Source organism: Orcinus orca, chromosome X, assembly GCF_937001465.1.
Source record: "Orcinus orca chromosome X, mOrcOrc1.1, whole genome shotgun sequence".
NCBI lineage: Eukaryota > Metazoa > Chordata > Mammalia > Artiodactyla > Delphinidae > Orcinus > Orcinus orca.
The window spans coordinates 76,064,005-76,082,571 of NC_064580.1; the positions used below are offsets into that span (position 1 = coordinate 76,064,005).

Sequence of the window (18,567 nt, forward strand, 5' to 3'; positions counted from 1 at the left end):
CTCATGTCCAAAAGAAGGCAAGATCAAGATAATAGTTTAAAATACATTATAAAGTGCTATGGTTTACTTATTGTAGTCATGTTAACATCCGTAATGTTAGGCTAACTTTCCTTATCCTCTGCTCAAAGGTATTTCTTCACAAATCCCAACCTTATAAGGGGAAAGTAGACAACTATTTTAATTTGTTACCATTTTCGTGATGACATATCTGTGGCTACCACAAGTGTAATGTGGATAGTACTTGAAAGATATTAAGAAATTCAAAATATGTGAGAAATATTTCACATTGCATAAGAAAACAAATGGAATTCTTGACGCTACTCAAAGATATTGGTATTTGTTATTAAACTGGAAAACAGGCTGATATTTTGGTAGGGGAGTTATTCCTTACAGACAAAGATTCCAAATTAGAGCTATACACATTCATTTTAGAGATTTATAACTAAAAGAGTAGGACATATTCCAAATCTTATTTTCTTCAATAATTCTGAAGCCTAGAGAATCTATATCTTATCATACCAGCGCCACTATTATGTCTCCTAAAGAAAGAGTTAAGCTAGAAACTATCTACACATCAGTACATTATAATGTTTAAAAAGAAAGTTACTTCTTTTTGTTAAACAAAGTGATGTTCAGCTGAAAGATTTTTGTTTGTTTTTATAAGTAAAAAAGTTTGAACCTTGAAACTATTTTGGGAGTGAGAGCATGAACAAGGAATATTGTTAAATAAAAGTCTGTGGATATAGGAATATTTTTAAATTATAAAACAATGTTAAATGCCATAAGTACTAGTAATTTCTCAAAGAGATACTAGGATATATTAAAAATTCATTTAAAAAAATTCAACAAGAGTGAAATATAGATTTTTTTTTTACTATTTTATAGGATCAATTTTGATGTGATTTCCCTTTGTCCAAACAATGTAACTAATGTAATAATTTAACATGTGCTGTCTCTTTTAGGACTGGATCTGCCGTTTATGATGATGCCTCATCCCCTACTTCCAGTCAGCTTACCTCCTGCATCAGTTGCCATGGCAATGAATCAGATGAACCATCTCAATACTATTGCCAACATGGCTGCTGCAGCCCAGATTCACAGTCCACTCTCCAGAGCTGGGGCCTCAGTTATAAAGGTAAGAATCATGATTTAGAAGAGGACAAAGGTGTTAATTACATGTAAATGTTGATAAAATAATAGCAATACCACTAGATCTTCAGTAAAAACACACAGCTCATTGACTCAGTTGCCTAGCATAAAGTATTGATGAGTTTGATTTCTGACTAAGCCTGCTAAGGTGTTTTTTGTTTTTTATTTTTGTTATTGTTGTTGTTTGTTTTCATTAAATGACCACAGATATGACCTTTACTTCTAGCTTCCTGTCTTGCATTCATAAGAACAGTGTGTGGCAGGTGTGCCCAGCTAAGGACAGAGTAGAAGAATGTGCAAAATCTATTCCCATTGCTGGTGTGAGACAAAGTAACCACTGCATCTTTTTGGTGTTTGTGATGCGGTTGTGGAGTAGTATATACCATACAAGGCTTATAGTCAGAAAGACCTGAATTTCAATTCTTATTCTGCCAATTAATAGCTGAATGACCTTGGATATGACAATTAACCCTCCTGAACTTGTTTCCACAACTGTAAAATATAGGTGATAGTAATAATCTATACCACTTATTTCATTGGCTGTCTGGAGATAATATGAGTAAAATATAGTTTAAAACTGTGAAACATTAAATAAATACTTATGATAATTTATATCATTATCATCATATTCTAGAATATTTTTTTTCAAAATTTCAGGATAAATGGGTAATGAAACAAAAATAATATTTTATAATCCCCCCTATGTCTCCTATTAGTTTGGCACATGGTCTCTCTGCCCTCCAAGTAACACGTGAACTAAGCTCTTTAATATATTTTTCCTTTTGTTGAGGAGATAATATAAGGGTATATAGGATCAAAAGAGTAGCTAATCTGGGCAACCCTTGATTTGTTCCTTTGTTCCTCCATTTATTCAACAAATATTATTCTCTTGATATTTACACATCACAGAGAGAGAAATACAGGATATGAATAGGACATAATTCCTGACTTCCAGGACTCACAAACTAAATTTAAGACAAACAACAAGTACCATTTAACTTACATAAGACTGTGATGGATAGCATAGAGAGTAACCAAGTATTACCAGAATTTAGAGGAGGGAGAGATCAAACCTAGATTGAAGAAAGAGGGAGCAGGAATCACAAATGGCATTACAGTTGATGGATTTGAGCTGGGCCTTGAAATATTGATATGATTGTAATAGATGTACATGGGAGTAAAAGAAGTGAAGGCAGAAGAAATGTGAGATTCTAGACATTTTTGTTCCATTTTAAATTAGCTTCCAGTTTGTGGGACTTCTAAAACAATGAAGAATGGATAAAGAAGATGTGGCACATATATACAATGGAATATTACTCAGCCATAAAAAAAATGAAATTGAGTTATTTGTAGTGAGGTGGATGGACCTAGAGTCTGTCATACAGAGTGAAGTAAGTCAGAAAGAGAAAGACAAATACCATATGCTAACACATATATATGGAACCTAAGAAAAAAAATGTCATGAAGAATCTAGGGGTAAGACAGGAATAAAGACACAGACCTACTAGAGAATGGACTTGAGGATATGGGGAGGGGGAAGGGTAAGCTGTGACAAAGTGAGAGAGTCACATGGACATATATACACTACCAAACATAGAATAGATAGCTGGTGGGAAGCAGCTGCATAGCACAGGGAGATCAACAAGGTGCTTTGTGACCACCTAAAGGGGTGGGATAAGGAGGGTGGGAGGGAGGGAGACACAAGAGGGAAGAGATATGGGAACATATGTATATGTATAACTGATTCACTTTGTTGTAAAGCGGAAACTAGCACACCATTGTAAAGCAATTATACTCCAATAAAGATGTAAAAAAAAAAAGAGAAAATTTAAAACATAACTTTGTAGGAAAGGAAAACTGATAAATTTTTATTAAGCTCCATATGTATTTCCATGGCCAAGAGGCATTGTACTTCCTGTAAAGATTGTGGTCCTCAGTGAACTAGTCTACCCCAGCTAATCAGAGCTCTGTTTGAATACTTGATCAGAACGTAAACCAGGAATCTGAGTTGTCTTTGAGACAAAAAATCACCCATGAACATTATTTAAATGATGGAGTAGGGGCTTCCCTGGTGGCGCAGTGGTTGAGAGTCCACCCGCTGATGCAGGGGACACGGGTTCGTGCCCCAGTCCAGGAAGATCCCACATGATGTGGAGTGGCTGGGCCCTTGAGCCATGGCCGCTAAGCCTGCGCGTCCGGAGCCTGTGCTCCGCAACGGGAGAGGCAACAACAGTGAGAGGCCCGTGTACCGCAAAAAAAAAAAAAAAAAAAAGATGGAATAAGTTTCCTATGATTTTGAAACTGGATGGCTACTATATAAATGTGACCCCACACAAAACAGGGAAACTCTATTATGAAAAAAACCATGATTTACAGTAATGGAATTGTCATGCTTACTTTGAAATGATGAAAAAATACTCTCAATAGAGGCATGATTATGGCTCTTCAGAAGTACCTTTGTTTACTTTCTTAATGACCATTACTCAGAATGAATCAGCTACATTTTGATTGAATGTTTGGGACTTTTGATAGCTTTGTGATGAATTTGGATCAAAGAGGCACTTGGGGACGGAGTTCATGACTAGTATTTGGCTATTGGTGGAGATAACGATTGAAATGGAAAGGATAATTATCTTTTCCTTTAATAATCCAAATATTGTTAATGTATAAAAGCAATATAGCTATATTTTTGTTTATTGCTGATTTGTCTATTTCATATGCAACCTATTTTAAGAGGAAGTTAGAACCTTCACAAACACAATTGGATGCTGTTTTGTAAAAGTTGCCATGGATCACATGGTTATTTAAGTCCTGCAATTATGCAGAAACCATTTTACGCTGAAGAAAATTACATCTACTTTCATATAGTTATTTTGACTAAAGTCAGTTGAAAACAAAATATTTATTTTGCATTCCTTTTGATAAATTTCTCTGCAAATCTATTGAAATAGATTTCCATCAGAGGATGAGAAGGAAATAAAAAAATTTTTTACAGAGTTGATTTCAGTGAATATGTAGTGAGAAGTTTTTAATATAATTGCCAAGTTTTTCTTGTTTATTTTTGAAAAGATGCTATTGTATGATAGTAACATTATTAGTTTTAAAATAATAATTCACAGGAACTAGCATAACAAAAATAATTGAATTAATTGACAAATTAGGTGTTCATATGTTAAAACCTCACCCCTTCTTTTAAGAACTGTTATCAATATGATACTATGTGGTACCCAATTCTATGGACAGAAATTTCACACCTCTGTTGATCTATATTTCAACAGAAATTTGTTTTCAATGTGCTTCTTGGTGAAGCACGTTTTCAAAGTTCAATCTATTAAAATATCACATGCAGTGGGCAAACCTATGAATTGAGAGTTTATCATGTACTACTACTTGTCACATACAGGAACTATTAAAAAAACACATTTTCTCTATTACATTTACAGATTATTTTTATCCTGGTAGTTTGTCATAAAAAAACAGGTATTTAAATTTGTATTACTCATTGTAATTACTCACAAAATATTTGCATTGAAGTCATCAGACCTTTTATATTATATTTACCATTTAGAGGTAAACTGTCCTTCCAAAATTTGAATGATCAGAAAACTTAACATTTAACATTTAGAAATAAATGACATAATTATGGAATTTGATTTTTTCTGACAAATCCACTATGAATTAAGGAAAGCCACAACAGCTTGCTTCACAAAACCCTCTTTGCTGTGTATTACATTGTCTGAGCTTAGGCGGTCAGCTATAACAAAATACCACAAACTAGATGGCTTAAACAAGAGAAATTTCTCACAGTTCTAGAGGCTGGGAAATCCAAGACCAAAGTGCCTATGATTATGTTCCTGGTGAGAGCTCTCTTTCTGGTTTGCAGACAGTCATCTTCTTGCTGTGTCCTCACAAGGTGAAGAGAGAGAGAGGAAGCTAGCTCTACAATGCCTCTTCTTATAAGGGCACTAATCCCAACATGAAGTTTCCCCCCTTATGACCTATTACCTCCCAGAAGCCCCATCTCTAAATACCACCACATACATTTAGGATTAGAGTTTCAACCCATGAATTTTGGGGAGACAAGCTTTCAGTCCATAGCAGAGACAATCTAATGTGATTATAGAGTCATCTAGGAAAGCAAGTGATTTAACACACAGCTGCAGAAAAAAATATATATATATATATCAGAAACTTGATATACACAGTAAGAGATTATAACACATTACAAAAAAGTCCAAAATATGTGTTTAGTTGTATTAAAATTTACAAATATTCACAAAAAGATCTACCAAACTTATTGATGTGTTTAAATGTTTTCATATCATATCCTGTTTTCATATCATTTTTTTAAATCTCTGGAATTTAAAAAGTGCTGTGATATTGTTTTCAGAATCCTTCTAAACACCTGCTAGTCTCCTTTAGTGTAGTTTGTGTTAAGCTGATGCCTGTGTGTTGTCACTGATGCTCATGAGACTGTAATCACAATTTCCTTCGGAAGCTGGACTTGCAGTATGTGCTTTGAATATATGAGAAATAGAGAATATCAAGTTAGTGAATGACTTGCTCCATAAACCATATTTAATTTCCAACACTTAGCATTTCTTTTTTTATATTTCACATATTTTGACATTTTTATTTTTAAAGGGTTTTATTTTATTCTTTTTCAAAATATGTTCCCATTTGGTTATTAGAGAATATTGAACAAAGTTCCCTGTGCTATATAGTAGGTAGCTGGTTAACTATTTTAAATATAGCAGTATGTACATGTGTGTCCCAAACTCCCAGTCTATCCCTCACCCCCACCCCATGCTTCCCTGTGACAACCATAAGTTCTTTCTCTAAGACTGTGAGTCTGTTTCTGTTTTGTGTATAAGTTCAGTTGTATCATTTTTTTTAGATTCCGCATATAAGTGATATCATATATTTGTCTTCCTCTGTCTGACATACTTCACTTAGTATGATAATCTCCAAGTCCATCCATGTTGCTGCAAATGGCATTATTTCATTCATTTTATGGCTGAGTAATATTCCATTGTATATATGTACCTCATCTTCTTTATCCATTCATCTGTTGATGAACATTTAGGTTGCTTCCATGTCTCGGCTATTGTAAACAGTGCTGCAATGAACATTGTGATGCATGTATACTTTCGAACCAAGGTTTTCTCCAGATATATACATAAGAGTGGGATTGCTGGATCATATGGTAGTTCTATTTTTAGTTTTTTAAGGAAACTCCACACTGTTCTCCATAGTGGCTGTACCAATTTTCATTCCCATCAACAGTGGAAGAGAATTCCCTTTTCTCTACACCCTGTCCAACATTTATTGTTTGTAAATTTTTGCTGATGGCCATTCTGACTGGTGTCAGTTGATATCTTATTGTAGTTTTGATTTGCATTTCTCTAATAATTGGTGATGTTAAACATCTTTTCATGTGCCTCTTGGCCATCTGTATGTCTTCTTTGGAGAAATGTCTATTTAGGTCTTCTGCCCATTTGTTGATTGGGTTGTTTGTTTTTATAGTATTGAGCCACATGAGCTCTTTGTAAATTTTGGAAACTAATCCTTTGTTGGTTGCATCATTTGCAAATATTTTCTCTCATTCTGTGGTTGTCTTTTTGTTTTGTTTATGTTTTCCTTTGCTGTGCAAAAGCTATTGAGTTTAATTAGGTTTGTTTATTTTTTGTTTTTATTTTCATTACTGTGGGGGATGGATTGAAAAAGATATTGCTGTGATTTATGTCAGAGAGTGTTCTGCCTATGTTTCCCTCTAAGAGTTTTATAGTCTCACATTTAGGTCTTTAAGCCATTTTGAGTTTATTTTTGTATGTGGTGTTAAAGAGTGTTCTAATTTCATTTTTTTACATGTAGCTGTCCAGTTCTCCCAGCACTATTTATTGAAGAGACTGTTTTTCCTCCATTGTATAGTCTTGCCTCCTTTGTCATAGATTAATTGACGATAGGTGCATGGGTTCATTTCTGGGCTTTCAATGCTGTTCCATTGATCTATATTTCTGTTTTTGTGCCAGTACCATACTCTTTTGATGACTATAGCTTTGTAGTATAGTCTGAGGTCAGGGAGCCTGATTCCTCCACCTCCGTTTTTCTTTCTCAAGATTGCTTTGGTTATTCGGAGTCTTTTGTGTCTCTATATGAATTTCAAGATTTTTTGTTCCAGTTCTGTGAAAAATGCCATTGGTAATTTGATAGGGATTGCATTGAATCTGTAGATTGCCTTGGGTAGTATAGTCATTTTCCCAATATTCATTCTTCCAATCCAAGAACATGGTATATTTTTCCATCTGTTTATGTTGTCTTCGATTTCTTTCATCAGCATCTTATAGTTTTCCAATACAGGTCTTTCTTCTCCTTAGGTAGGTTTATTCCTATGTATTTTATTCTTTTTGATGTGATGGTATATGGGGCTGTTTCTTTAATTTCTCTTTCTGATCTTTTGTTGTTAGTGTATAGAAACGGAACAGATTTCTGTGTATTCATTTTGTATCCTTCCAGTTTACTGAATCCATTGATGAGGTCTAGTAGTTTTCTGGTAGCATTTATAAGATTTTCTATGTATAGTATCAAATGTATAGTATCATGTCATCTGCAAACAGTGACAGTTTTGCTTCTTCTTTTCCAATTTGGATTCCTTTTATTTCGTTTTCTTCTCTGTTTGCCATGGCTAGGACTTCCAGAACTATGTTGAATAAAAGTGGCAAGAGCAGACATCCTTGTCTTGTTGCTGATCTTAGAAGAAATGCTTTCAGCTTTTCACTGTTGAGTATGATGTTAGCTGAAGGTTTGTCACATATAGCCTTTATTATATTGAAGTTTGTTCTTTCTTTGCTCACTTTCTGGAGAGTTTTTATCATAAATGGGTGTTGAAAGCACTTAGCATTTCTGATTAAAGTGCCTGGGAGGACATATTTTAATATTCCTGTGCTTCACTTTTTCTTTCTGCAAACTAGATCTCTCACATTCTTTACACTTCATTTCTATGTTTCAATTTCTTCTGATTGAATCTGCATCAGAAAACTGGTTAGGCTAATCTATAAGTCATGTTAACTCCTAATCATAATTCAGGTTAGCCAATTTGGTATTTGTTAGCAAGTATATTGTTAGCTATTTGAATCAGAAGAAGCCACTGATATCTGGTTTAAAGCCATCCATAATTTTTATTCTCCATTGATTGAGTCCCTATTATGCATCAGGTGGTTTTTAAGGTTTATAACCTAATGGGAAGAGACAAATAATAAACAGAATTCTTTATGAAAAATTTAAACAGATAAAATGAACTAATATGTACTATTTTGAAAACATGCTTTTGCTGATTTTGTTTTATACTCCATGAGACCAGGATTCCTGTCATAAGAAAAATGGAAACTACGTATAATGATTTAAGTTTTCTTACTTTCTCTGTGCTTAAAAGTTTATTTGTGGATGATTGTCAGTGTGTCATGTTTGTCCTTAATTTTTCAGGTTCTTTAAAAGGACCAATGTAGAATGCATACAACTGTGATTGCATATTTGCATAATATGTGTTTTAATAATGTGACAGTGTACTTGAGTTCATTTGAATGCTCATAAACTCAAATGAATGCAACACTTAGTGTACTTATTCATAATCTTGTTATTTGTCTAGTGTGATAATGTTGAACATTAGAATGAAATAAAAAACCTTCAAATGCCTATAATAGACTTAAAAGTTCAGTGTTTTAGAGTTTATATTTGGTCCAGCATCCAGTGGTGTGTCTGTAAAGCAGCTCTTCATAAACAAAACAAAATAAAAAAGAAAACCTCTGATTTATAACATTTGCCAATTTCTATGGTGTAAATATTCCCACAATGGCTGATTTCAAGTTAACAACAGCTTAACACTTGGCTCACAGAATTACTGTATATTTAACAATTATCTCTAGTTTGAGCAAGACAACACTCTCCTTTGAAAGCATTACATGAAATATGAAATGTTTATCAAATCAAACTTTCTATGCCAATATTCTCCCATATCCATTAAGCAAATCAAACAAAATCTTTTCAAAGAAGTTTACCTATTATCTTTTATTTCTTCAGAAAGACATAACATGTGAGTCAAAGTTTGAGAAGTCTCTATAAAATGAATGAATAATTAGTTTCTTTGACAATTGATATTATACCAGCTTAACATAGAATAAAGTCAAATTGGAAAGAGCATAATTTCATTTGTGCCTTTTTCTTCTACCACTGTGTAAATATTTCTACCCTAGTGTGAAAAAAGTTAGGTGATTAGAGGTGTTGACTCCTGCAAATATCCTTAGATAGTGAAAGTTAACGCAAGGTAGGCTAGACCTGGCTTTGTCTTTTTCATTTCCTTTTCACAGGTAGGAGAGAAAAACATAGCTTTTTAGAGCTCTGAGAAGTGATGTGACTTTTAGAAACTTAGAATCTACAGAAAATATATATTTGCTTATGGTTTAATAAATTTCCCCACCTCCATGGTGGTAAACAGTTAACAAAGTATCTTAGGCAGATGCATAGCACATACCTACTATAGCAACACTATTCGATATAGTAGCCACTAGCCACATGTGGCTATTTCAATTTAAATTAATTAAATAAAATGAAAACTTCAGTTCCTCGGTTTCAACTAGCCACATTTCAACTTCTCAATAGTCACATGGTTCTTGACTACTATATTAGATAGCACAGGTAAGGAACATTTGCGTCACTGAAGAAAATTTTATTGGACAGCACTGTTCTAGAGCATTAGAGAGGATGGTTGGAAAGTTCAGAATCCCTAGTAATCTTTGGCAAAAAAGGATAATACAGATTGAAAAAATCAGCAAGTGGATTGCAATTAGCCTTGAATTTGCCAGAAATGATAGCTATTGCTGAATATTGTCTTACTCCATTATTACTGTCATCTTTTTCTATTAGGAAACAGAGAGCAAGAACACAGAATTCACTGATTTAGCAAAGGTCTAATATGTGTAAAGGATCATGTTACATTGCTTTATCAAAAACACAAAATGAAACAGGCAGATACCCCATCCCCCAAATAATTTATAGAATTATATACTGTTTCTGGCTAGAGCCATCATAGTTTGTCAGCTAAGTAAGATGCATTGAGAAGATTTCACTGGAGGCAGTATGGCATGATGCGTAAGAGCACAAGCTCTGAAGTCAGATTGTCTGCCTGTATTTGAATCCTGGTTTCAAAATTTCTTTTTATATGACTTTAGGAAAATGAATTAACCTGCCTGTATCTCAGTTTGCCTTATTTCCCAATGAAATGGGGATAATAATTGTACCTACTTCACAGTGTTAACAAAAGACTTCAATGAGACAAACTTGTTAACACACTTAGAGCACTGTCTGACATCTAGTAAATACTCAGTATATATATTACCTAATATTATTTTCTTTTATTATGTTTTATACTTGTTTTCTTTTATTACGTTTTCTATACTCACATAGAAATAGTAATAAGTAGAAACCAAAATCATGGCAAAGAGCTACCCTGAGAAAGAAGTAGCTTTCCCTATATACATTTGTCTGTGCAACTTCTTATCAGTACCAGGACCAAGGGTTCCCCACCATTAGATGCATATACAGGTATTGGACCCGCCCTCTAGAGAGCATCTGTTCATGTGCAATGGCTGTTTAGATCTCAGTGCCACAAAAGAAAAGTTAGGAATCTGGTGGGAACTGGAGAGAGGTGCCCATTCTGATATCAAAATTGATCTAATTTGTATTTTATTTTAACTTATCTTTAAATGTTTATATGTGGATTATTTAGTCTTTAGTCTGAACTATGAGAATCTACACACCATATGAAGACACCCATAGGCCTTTCTTTCATCCTCAGTGGGTATATTAGTCACTCAATAAATGTTTGTTGCATGAATGAATGAAAACTAATGATTCATCGGATATTAAACTTTGAGGAGTGTTTTCAACATAAATGATCATTAGTGATACAGACGTTAATTCCCAAGCTGGAAAAGACATTATAAGTTGCAAACAAATCTTTTTTTGGTTTTGGTTTTGTGGTTGTTGTTTGCTTCTGTTTTTTGGCCAGAAACTAGTTTGGGAATATTGTTATGCCAGGCACATAGTCTTTAGGTCTGGCTCAGATCCCTTTACTGTTGGCTCAGATATTATCATTTGTAGCTAATAACTAATATAACTATAACATGAATTGAAAATTGCATTATGATCATTAGGCTTTCAAAGTTTTCATCCTTCAGTTATATTACTCAATGTGACAAAATCCTGAGAACAGAATAGGTAAAATACCTGACTGATATGAAAATATATTTTCCTACATTTAAATATTTTATAATACAGTTTTTCTGTATTTGTGGGAAACTTTGTCATATCAGTGTGCCATAGTTTTCTCTGATAACAAATTTAAGAAATTTAAGTAGGAAGCTGTTATTTAGCTGTTTACCAGTATCATCTGATTAGCTGTGTTTTTTGTTTAGCTGAGCAGCTGGCAATTAATGAATTGATTGGAAATTGTCACAAGGCAATGGCATTAGCACGTGAACATCTGGTATTAAAATTAGTCAACACAGAGAGGGTTTTTTGTGATAATTCAAATTCACTGAAAAAATCACTAGTTGAGTCTTATTCTAAGTGCTCTGTGGAAAGACAAAGCTATTACTGTTTTTAGAACGTGAGATGAAGATGCATTGAGTGAGAATTAAGGTGAGTGTGTGTGTGTGTGTGTGTGTGTGTGTGTGTGTGTGTGTGTGTGTGTGTGTGTTTGGATGGGTGGCAGAGGCCCAAGCCTACAACATAATTTGCAAGCCATACATATTCCCACTGAACTATCCATTCTCCCACTCGAGGTCATTTACATGCTATGAACAGATATTATGGCTGATTCTCTTCAGCTGTCAGCCTCTTCCAGAACAAGTTTCAAATTGAAGAGGTGGAAGGGTCCTTTGTCCAAATATTACATAGGTCACAGTTAGGGCATGCTTATGATTTTGGACTTTCTCATGGTTACATGTTCCAGTTGTACCCCCCTCATCTGTCTGTTTTTTTCTAAATTCATGAAAACCCTGCCATATCCATCTGTGTTAACTTAAATACATTTGTATATTGTTGATTGTGGAACACATACTAATTCTTAAACTGATTCATAAAAATTCATAAAGTATCATGCATCCAATAGTATTCAAAGATAATAAATCTGAGCATCAAATTCTTCCTCAGGACTAATGGTAACCCAAGTTAGCAACAACAATGAACAAACTTCTTATTTTCTTGTTCCTGATTTTATTATTTAAGTCTGTCAAATTAAAATCTGTTCTGTTTCTGCATAACTCTGGTGACAGTACAGAAGGAACACATCAATTAAATATGAAATATCAAGACAAATGCATGAATAAAATATCTAGCATTCAGATAAACTTCCAAAAGCCACTCCTAAGCAGCGAAATGCCATTAAATCCTTTAGAACTCATTAATAGATTAACATTTGGAAGAGTAATTGCAGTGAGAGTTGAATTCCAATTAAATAAAAATACAAATTGTATGTTACATAACCCCACTGAATGCTTGAGAAGAATCAGTATCATAAAACATCAGAGGTACAATTTAACATTGAGATAGGTGTTTTTAAAAGGCAACTACGCATATGAACACATACATATAAACACGTTTAATATGCATGTATTAGTACTTCACAAGTTCTACGTATATTATACTTCCAAAGATGTAAAGAAATACATTGAGATGAAATAAAGGATCTCCATGAAAATGGGCAGAATTGATACCTTAGTGCCAACAAACTAAAGCCTTTACCAAACTGACTGTGTTAAACCTTGTATAAAACTGATTATTCTCAGCTTTGACCCTGTTTTTTATTAAGGTTCAAATGTACTTTCAAATGATTTAATATGATGAACATCTCCTTTGAACATATGTACCCCCAAAAAAGGGAAACAGTGTGATAGAAGAGGGAATAATAGGTACTAATTAAAAATGTTTTCTATAATGACTCTTCTTAGGCACAAGCCTTGAACTATGTATGTATATGCTAGAATTTGAGTTATTATTGCAGATAATTTTACTAATTTCAGGGGAAAGTGGGGATTGATTGGGTAAGTATGTATCAGTTTTGGAAATCTCCCTCCTTTGCTACTTTGACTGAATATGGAGAAAACTTCTGCAGTGTTTCAGAAGAGCTACAGCTGTTTTTGATGGGGCACAAATGAAATACATGAAGAGTAACAGTGTTGTAAAACTCATAAATGCCAAATAAAATTATGTCATCAATGAGTAAAATGGAGTTATAGATTTGCAATTTTCCTTTTTAAATGCCCTTATTGATTTGTTGCAAATACTGTTAACCCTGTATTTGGAAAATGGTGAAGACATTATCACTTGTGTTCTCATTTGTAATAAAACAGATTAACTTGCTGTGAAAATTTAACGAGACTGAGACACAACAGTAGCCACCTAATGAACCAAAACACATTGCAGTTAAGTAGCTAAATAGATGCATACTGATTACAGGGCTGAAAAATGGATCTGCTTACTTGCAAAGTAGAAATTGTTTATAGAACTATTCATTATTTTAGGCAAAATTAAACATTCCCAGTTTCCTACAGATTTTTCTTCTTTTTTGAGGTACACAGGCCTCTCACTGTTGTGGCCTCTCCCGTTGCGGAGCACAGGCTCCGGACGCACAGGCTCAGCAGCCATGCTCACGGGCCCAGCCGCTCCGCGGCATGTGGGATCTTCCCGTACGGGGGCACGAACCCGTGTCCCCTGCATCGGCAGGTGGTCCCCTGCATCGGCAGGTGGACTCTCAACCACTGTGCCACCAGGGAAGCCACAGATTACTTTTTTAAACCCACCTAATTCTTAATCAGTATGAGGCACTGGATTCATCTAATGTTGTTTACATGGTGAAAAAAGTCTGTGAAAAAAGTCTGACCTCTTAGGAAACAATAACAATGAATTGAACCTTGATCGAATTTGGAAAGTGCAGGCTACAAAATATTAAAGCAGAAATATGACTTTATGCAAAATGCTACTGTAGCTCTAAGTCATGTTTTCAAAGTTAATTTATTTTTCCACCTAATGTAATGTTCAAAATGTCAAAGAAAGTGTTTAAGAGTAATTATTTGAGTTCATATTATTTGTTCATATGAAAATTTTAAACATTTTGGAGGATTCCTCTTTATAGCATTGTATTTTTTCTCATTATTTATAGTACTTTCTATTTGTGTAGATGTTCTTCCAATTTTTAAAAAATTCAGTATGAGCTTTCATTTTATAAGCAGGGTGAGCAAGATCAAGTATCACTGTCACTTGAATTCTCTTGCTTTTCCAAACCATCAACTTTATGAATCACTCCCAAATTTTCCATTTTTATTATGGCAGCATATATTGCTGTGTATTATTCCTGTTTGCCACTACACAGTGATTTTGTTTGTTCAGTTCTATTTTTGCTCAGTAACTGCTGTACTTTGTCTCTATCCATTCACTTACAGGTCCATTAGAGATAAACATAGCTATTAAATTACATATTTTTCAGCAAATATCCAATGTTAGAATTCAAAGACTGAATGGGCATAGTTTAGAATAGAATCATTGAAACTACACAACAGTGAAAAGCAAAAAATAATTTTGACCTCATATATGAAATTCCTTTCGTAAGGGTGTGTGTGTGTATGTACACGTGCTATTTAGGGATTATATTTTTAATCACTACACTTCAGGTTGAATTTCACAGCTGATGAACTACTAGTCTTTTCAAAAAGTAAAACAATGTGGTATAAAGTCTATATATAATTTGCTGCCCATCTCCATACCTTCCCTCCAAAATACAAATATAATTATTTGGAAAAAAATGATTCTCTTCTTCTGCTTTGCTTATATTGTCTTTTGATCTTGCCCTGTGTACATAGTATTGCAACTGTATACTTAACTGTATACTAAATATAAATGAAATATATATTTCTCTGTCTTAAAACATTGTTTTTGAAGCATGACAAAAGTCATAGAGCCTTTAAGGTGTAGTATATATTTACAATTATTGGTATTTAATAACTATATCATATTGTAGCTAATATACACAAAGTCTGCTGTTCATTTCATTAAAATTATCAAATGTTAGCTAAATGCTAAATAATAATATATAAAACAACATTAAAAATGAACATACTACATTGATGACTGTATTAGTTCTTTATTGTTTCTGTAACAAATTATGACAAATTAAGTAGCTTAAAACAATGCAAATTTATTATATTATAGTTCTGTAGGTCAGATGTCTGACATGGCTATCATTGAGCTAAAATCAAGCTGCTGGAAAGAGTGCATTTCTTTCTGTAAGCTCCCAATAAAGAATCGATTTCCTTGCCTTTTCCAGCTTATCTCTCTGACCATTCTTCCATAATCATATCTTCCTCTGACTTTCCTTTCTGCCCCAAGATAATCCAGTGTAATAGCTCTATCTCAAGGTTCTCAGTCACATCTGAAAAGTCCATTTTGCCATGTAAGATAACATATTCACAGGCTCTAGCTCTTAGGATATGGACTAAACATCTTTGGCAGGGCAGAGAGGCACTATTCTCTCTGCCACAATGATAGACATTGCAAAATGCTAATTTCCACTAATGAAATAATAACCTTTAACTCTCATAATATTAATTTTGCATTAAGCAGTTTTCCTTTAAGGAGTTTATCTGTTTTGGGCCTCTTGTGCAAAATCATTGTGAAAATGTATAAGCACATATTTGACAAACTAATTTTTAATGTTATGATTAGAATACTGAGGTTGTAATTACACATAATTAGACAGAACATTTAATTTAAGAAATTTATTATGGATTAATTAAATATTTTATAGAATAAACATTCTCTGTCCCAGCATATATATCACTGAGTCACATTTATTGCATATATGGATAAACACTACAATGTGTTTTTTTTTTACATCTTTATTGGAGTATAATTGCTCCACAATGGTGTGATAGTTTCTGCTTTACAACAAAGTGAATCAGCTATACATATACATATGCCCCCACATCTCTTCCCTCTTGCGTCTCCCTCCCTCCCACCCTCCCCATCCCACCCCCCAGGTGGTCACAAAGCACCAAGCCCATCTCCCTGTGCTATGCGGCTGCTTCCAACTACCTATCTATTTTACGTTTGGTAGTGTATATATGTCCATGTCACTCTCTCACTTTGTCACAGCTTACCCTTCCCCCTCCCCATATCCTCAAGTCCATTCTCTAGTAGGTCTGTTGTTTATCCCTGTCTTACCCCTAGGTTCTTCATGACATTTTTTTCCTAGATTCCATATATATGTGTTAGCATACGGTATTTGTTTTTCTCTTTCTGACTTACTTCACACTCTGTATGACAGACTCTAGGTCCATCCACCTCATTATAAATAGCTCAATTTCATTTCTTTTTATGGCTGAGTAATATTCCATTGTATATATGTGCCACATCTTCTTTATCCATTCATCTGATGATGGACACTTAGGTTGTTTCCATCTCCAAGTTATTGTAAATAGAGCTGCAATGAACATTTTGTTACATGATTCTTTTTGAATTATGGTTTTCTCAGGGTATATGCCCAGTAGTGGGGTTGCTGGGTCATATGGTAGTTCTATTTGTAGTGTTTTAAGGAACCTCTATACTGTTCTCCATAGTGGCTGTACCAATTCACATTCCCACCAGCAGTGCAAGAGTGTTCCCTTTTCTCCACACCCTCTCCAGCATTTATTGTTTCTAGATTTTTGCACAGCAAAGGAAACCATAAACAAGACTAAAAGACAACCCTCAGAATGGGAGAAAATATTTGCAAATGAAGCAACTCACAAAGGATTAGTCTCCAAAATTTATAAGCAGCTCATGCAGCTCAATAACAAAAAACCAAACAACCCAATCCAAAAATGGGTAGAAGACCTAAATAGACATTTCTCCAAAGAAGATATACAGACTGCCAACAAACACATGAAAGAATGCTCAACATCACTAATCATTAGAGAAATGCAAATCAAAACTACAATGAGATATCATCTCACACCAGTCAGAATGGCCATCATCAAAAAATCTACAATATGTTTTTTTAATTGATCAAATTAACTAAATGATTTTCAGATTTATTCATCAGTTTGTGATACATAAGCACAGTGAATAACTTCAGAGTTTTTAGCAATATTAATTATCACAAAAGTCCTGAGAACCATAACCATTACTGTTGAGATATATAAAAGAAATGTTATTTTTATTCAAATTCATAGTTTAAAACTATAAAAATCTAAACAATACTAATGAACTGATATTGATAGGTCTTAGTGTTAGTTTCAAAAACCCATCGTTGTGTCCTGTGACTATCAAACTATTTTGTTTGCAAAATTCAACATGAATTCCTAAGGTCTGATAGATCACAAGTATATTATTGCCATAAGTTTTGTCAGTGCAGAAAGACACAACATGTACCAGGCACCACTATTTGTAAGTTTTATTCCAGGGTTCCAGGTGTTTACCTTTGGGGGATCTTTTTACTCAGACAGTAAGCTCACACTCCAGGTTATGGCCTGAACATTATATCAATGTAGAAGCTTACAATAACAAATTTTCACTAACAATAGTCACTTTGCTTCATAATCCTTGACGTATTTCCTAGGAAAGGAAATGGAAACTAACCTTTCTTATACTCTACCATGTATCTGGCATAGCACTGAGACTTTTCATCTTTTTCTCTTATTTAACCCTCACAATATCCCATTAATTTCCCAAGAACAAAAAAATATGGTTTTGTCTGAAGATATGTGTTTAAGACCAAGTATTATGGATGTATGCACTTTCAGGATGAAAGGTCAACATTTCAAATGTTATGGACTCCACCAACGTGAAAAACTTTGTGCAAGATCACATTTCCTTTTGTGTTTCCTTTTGTGTAAGGAACGGATCCCAGAGAGTCCTTCTCCTGCTCCTTCTCTGGAAGAGAGTCATCGCCCTGGGAGCCAGACCTCCTCCCACCCCAGCAGCAGCGTGTCCAGCTCTCCCTCTCAGATGGATCACCATTCAGAGAGAATGCGTGAGTATCTCACCTGAAGCAAGGAACTGAAAGATAATCTTTCAGGAAATTCTTCATTAGGCAATAGAGAGGGGAGAAAAACCTAGGGGAATTGATGCTTTTTGAAAAGTGGTGATTCTTTATTACAGAAGCAATATGAACAACAAAAAAGGTGTTAGAAGTTTGTTCTCTGGAAGGGGCTTCATTTACTGTATCACTGGATCTCATGGGAACAATTTGATGGGATTTTTGTAGAGTATATGTTAATTCAATATGCTGGTACTTGGCAGCTAGTGTGATACAAATCACTTGCTATATTCACAGCACCCTTTGAATAATGGAAGATAAGATATCCTTTGGACAGTTGATCATGTAAG

General features: G+C 34.2%; 1 protein-coding gene across 2 annotated transcripts in view; it reads left to right on the forward strand.

The window, feature by feature from the left end:
• Nucleotides 1-18,567, forward strand: part of DACH2 (dachshund family transcription factor 2) — a 643,115-nt gene that overhangs the window by 486,753 nt on the left and 137,795 nt on the right. For both annotated transcript variants that reach the window (XM_049705106.1, XM_033411534.2), the window contains exons 6-7: nucleotides 963-1,135; nucleotides 18,076-18,211. In XM_049705106.1, coding sequence (XP_049561063.1) covers nucleotides 963-1,135; nucleotides 18,076-18,211 — 309 coding nt within the window. The remainder of the gene's footprint in view (nucleotides 1-962; nucleotides 1,136-18,075; nucleotides 18,212-18,567) is intronic.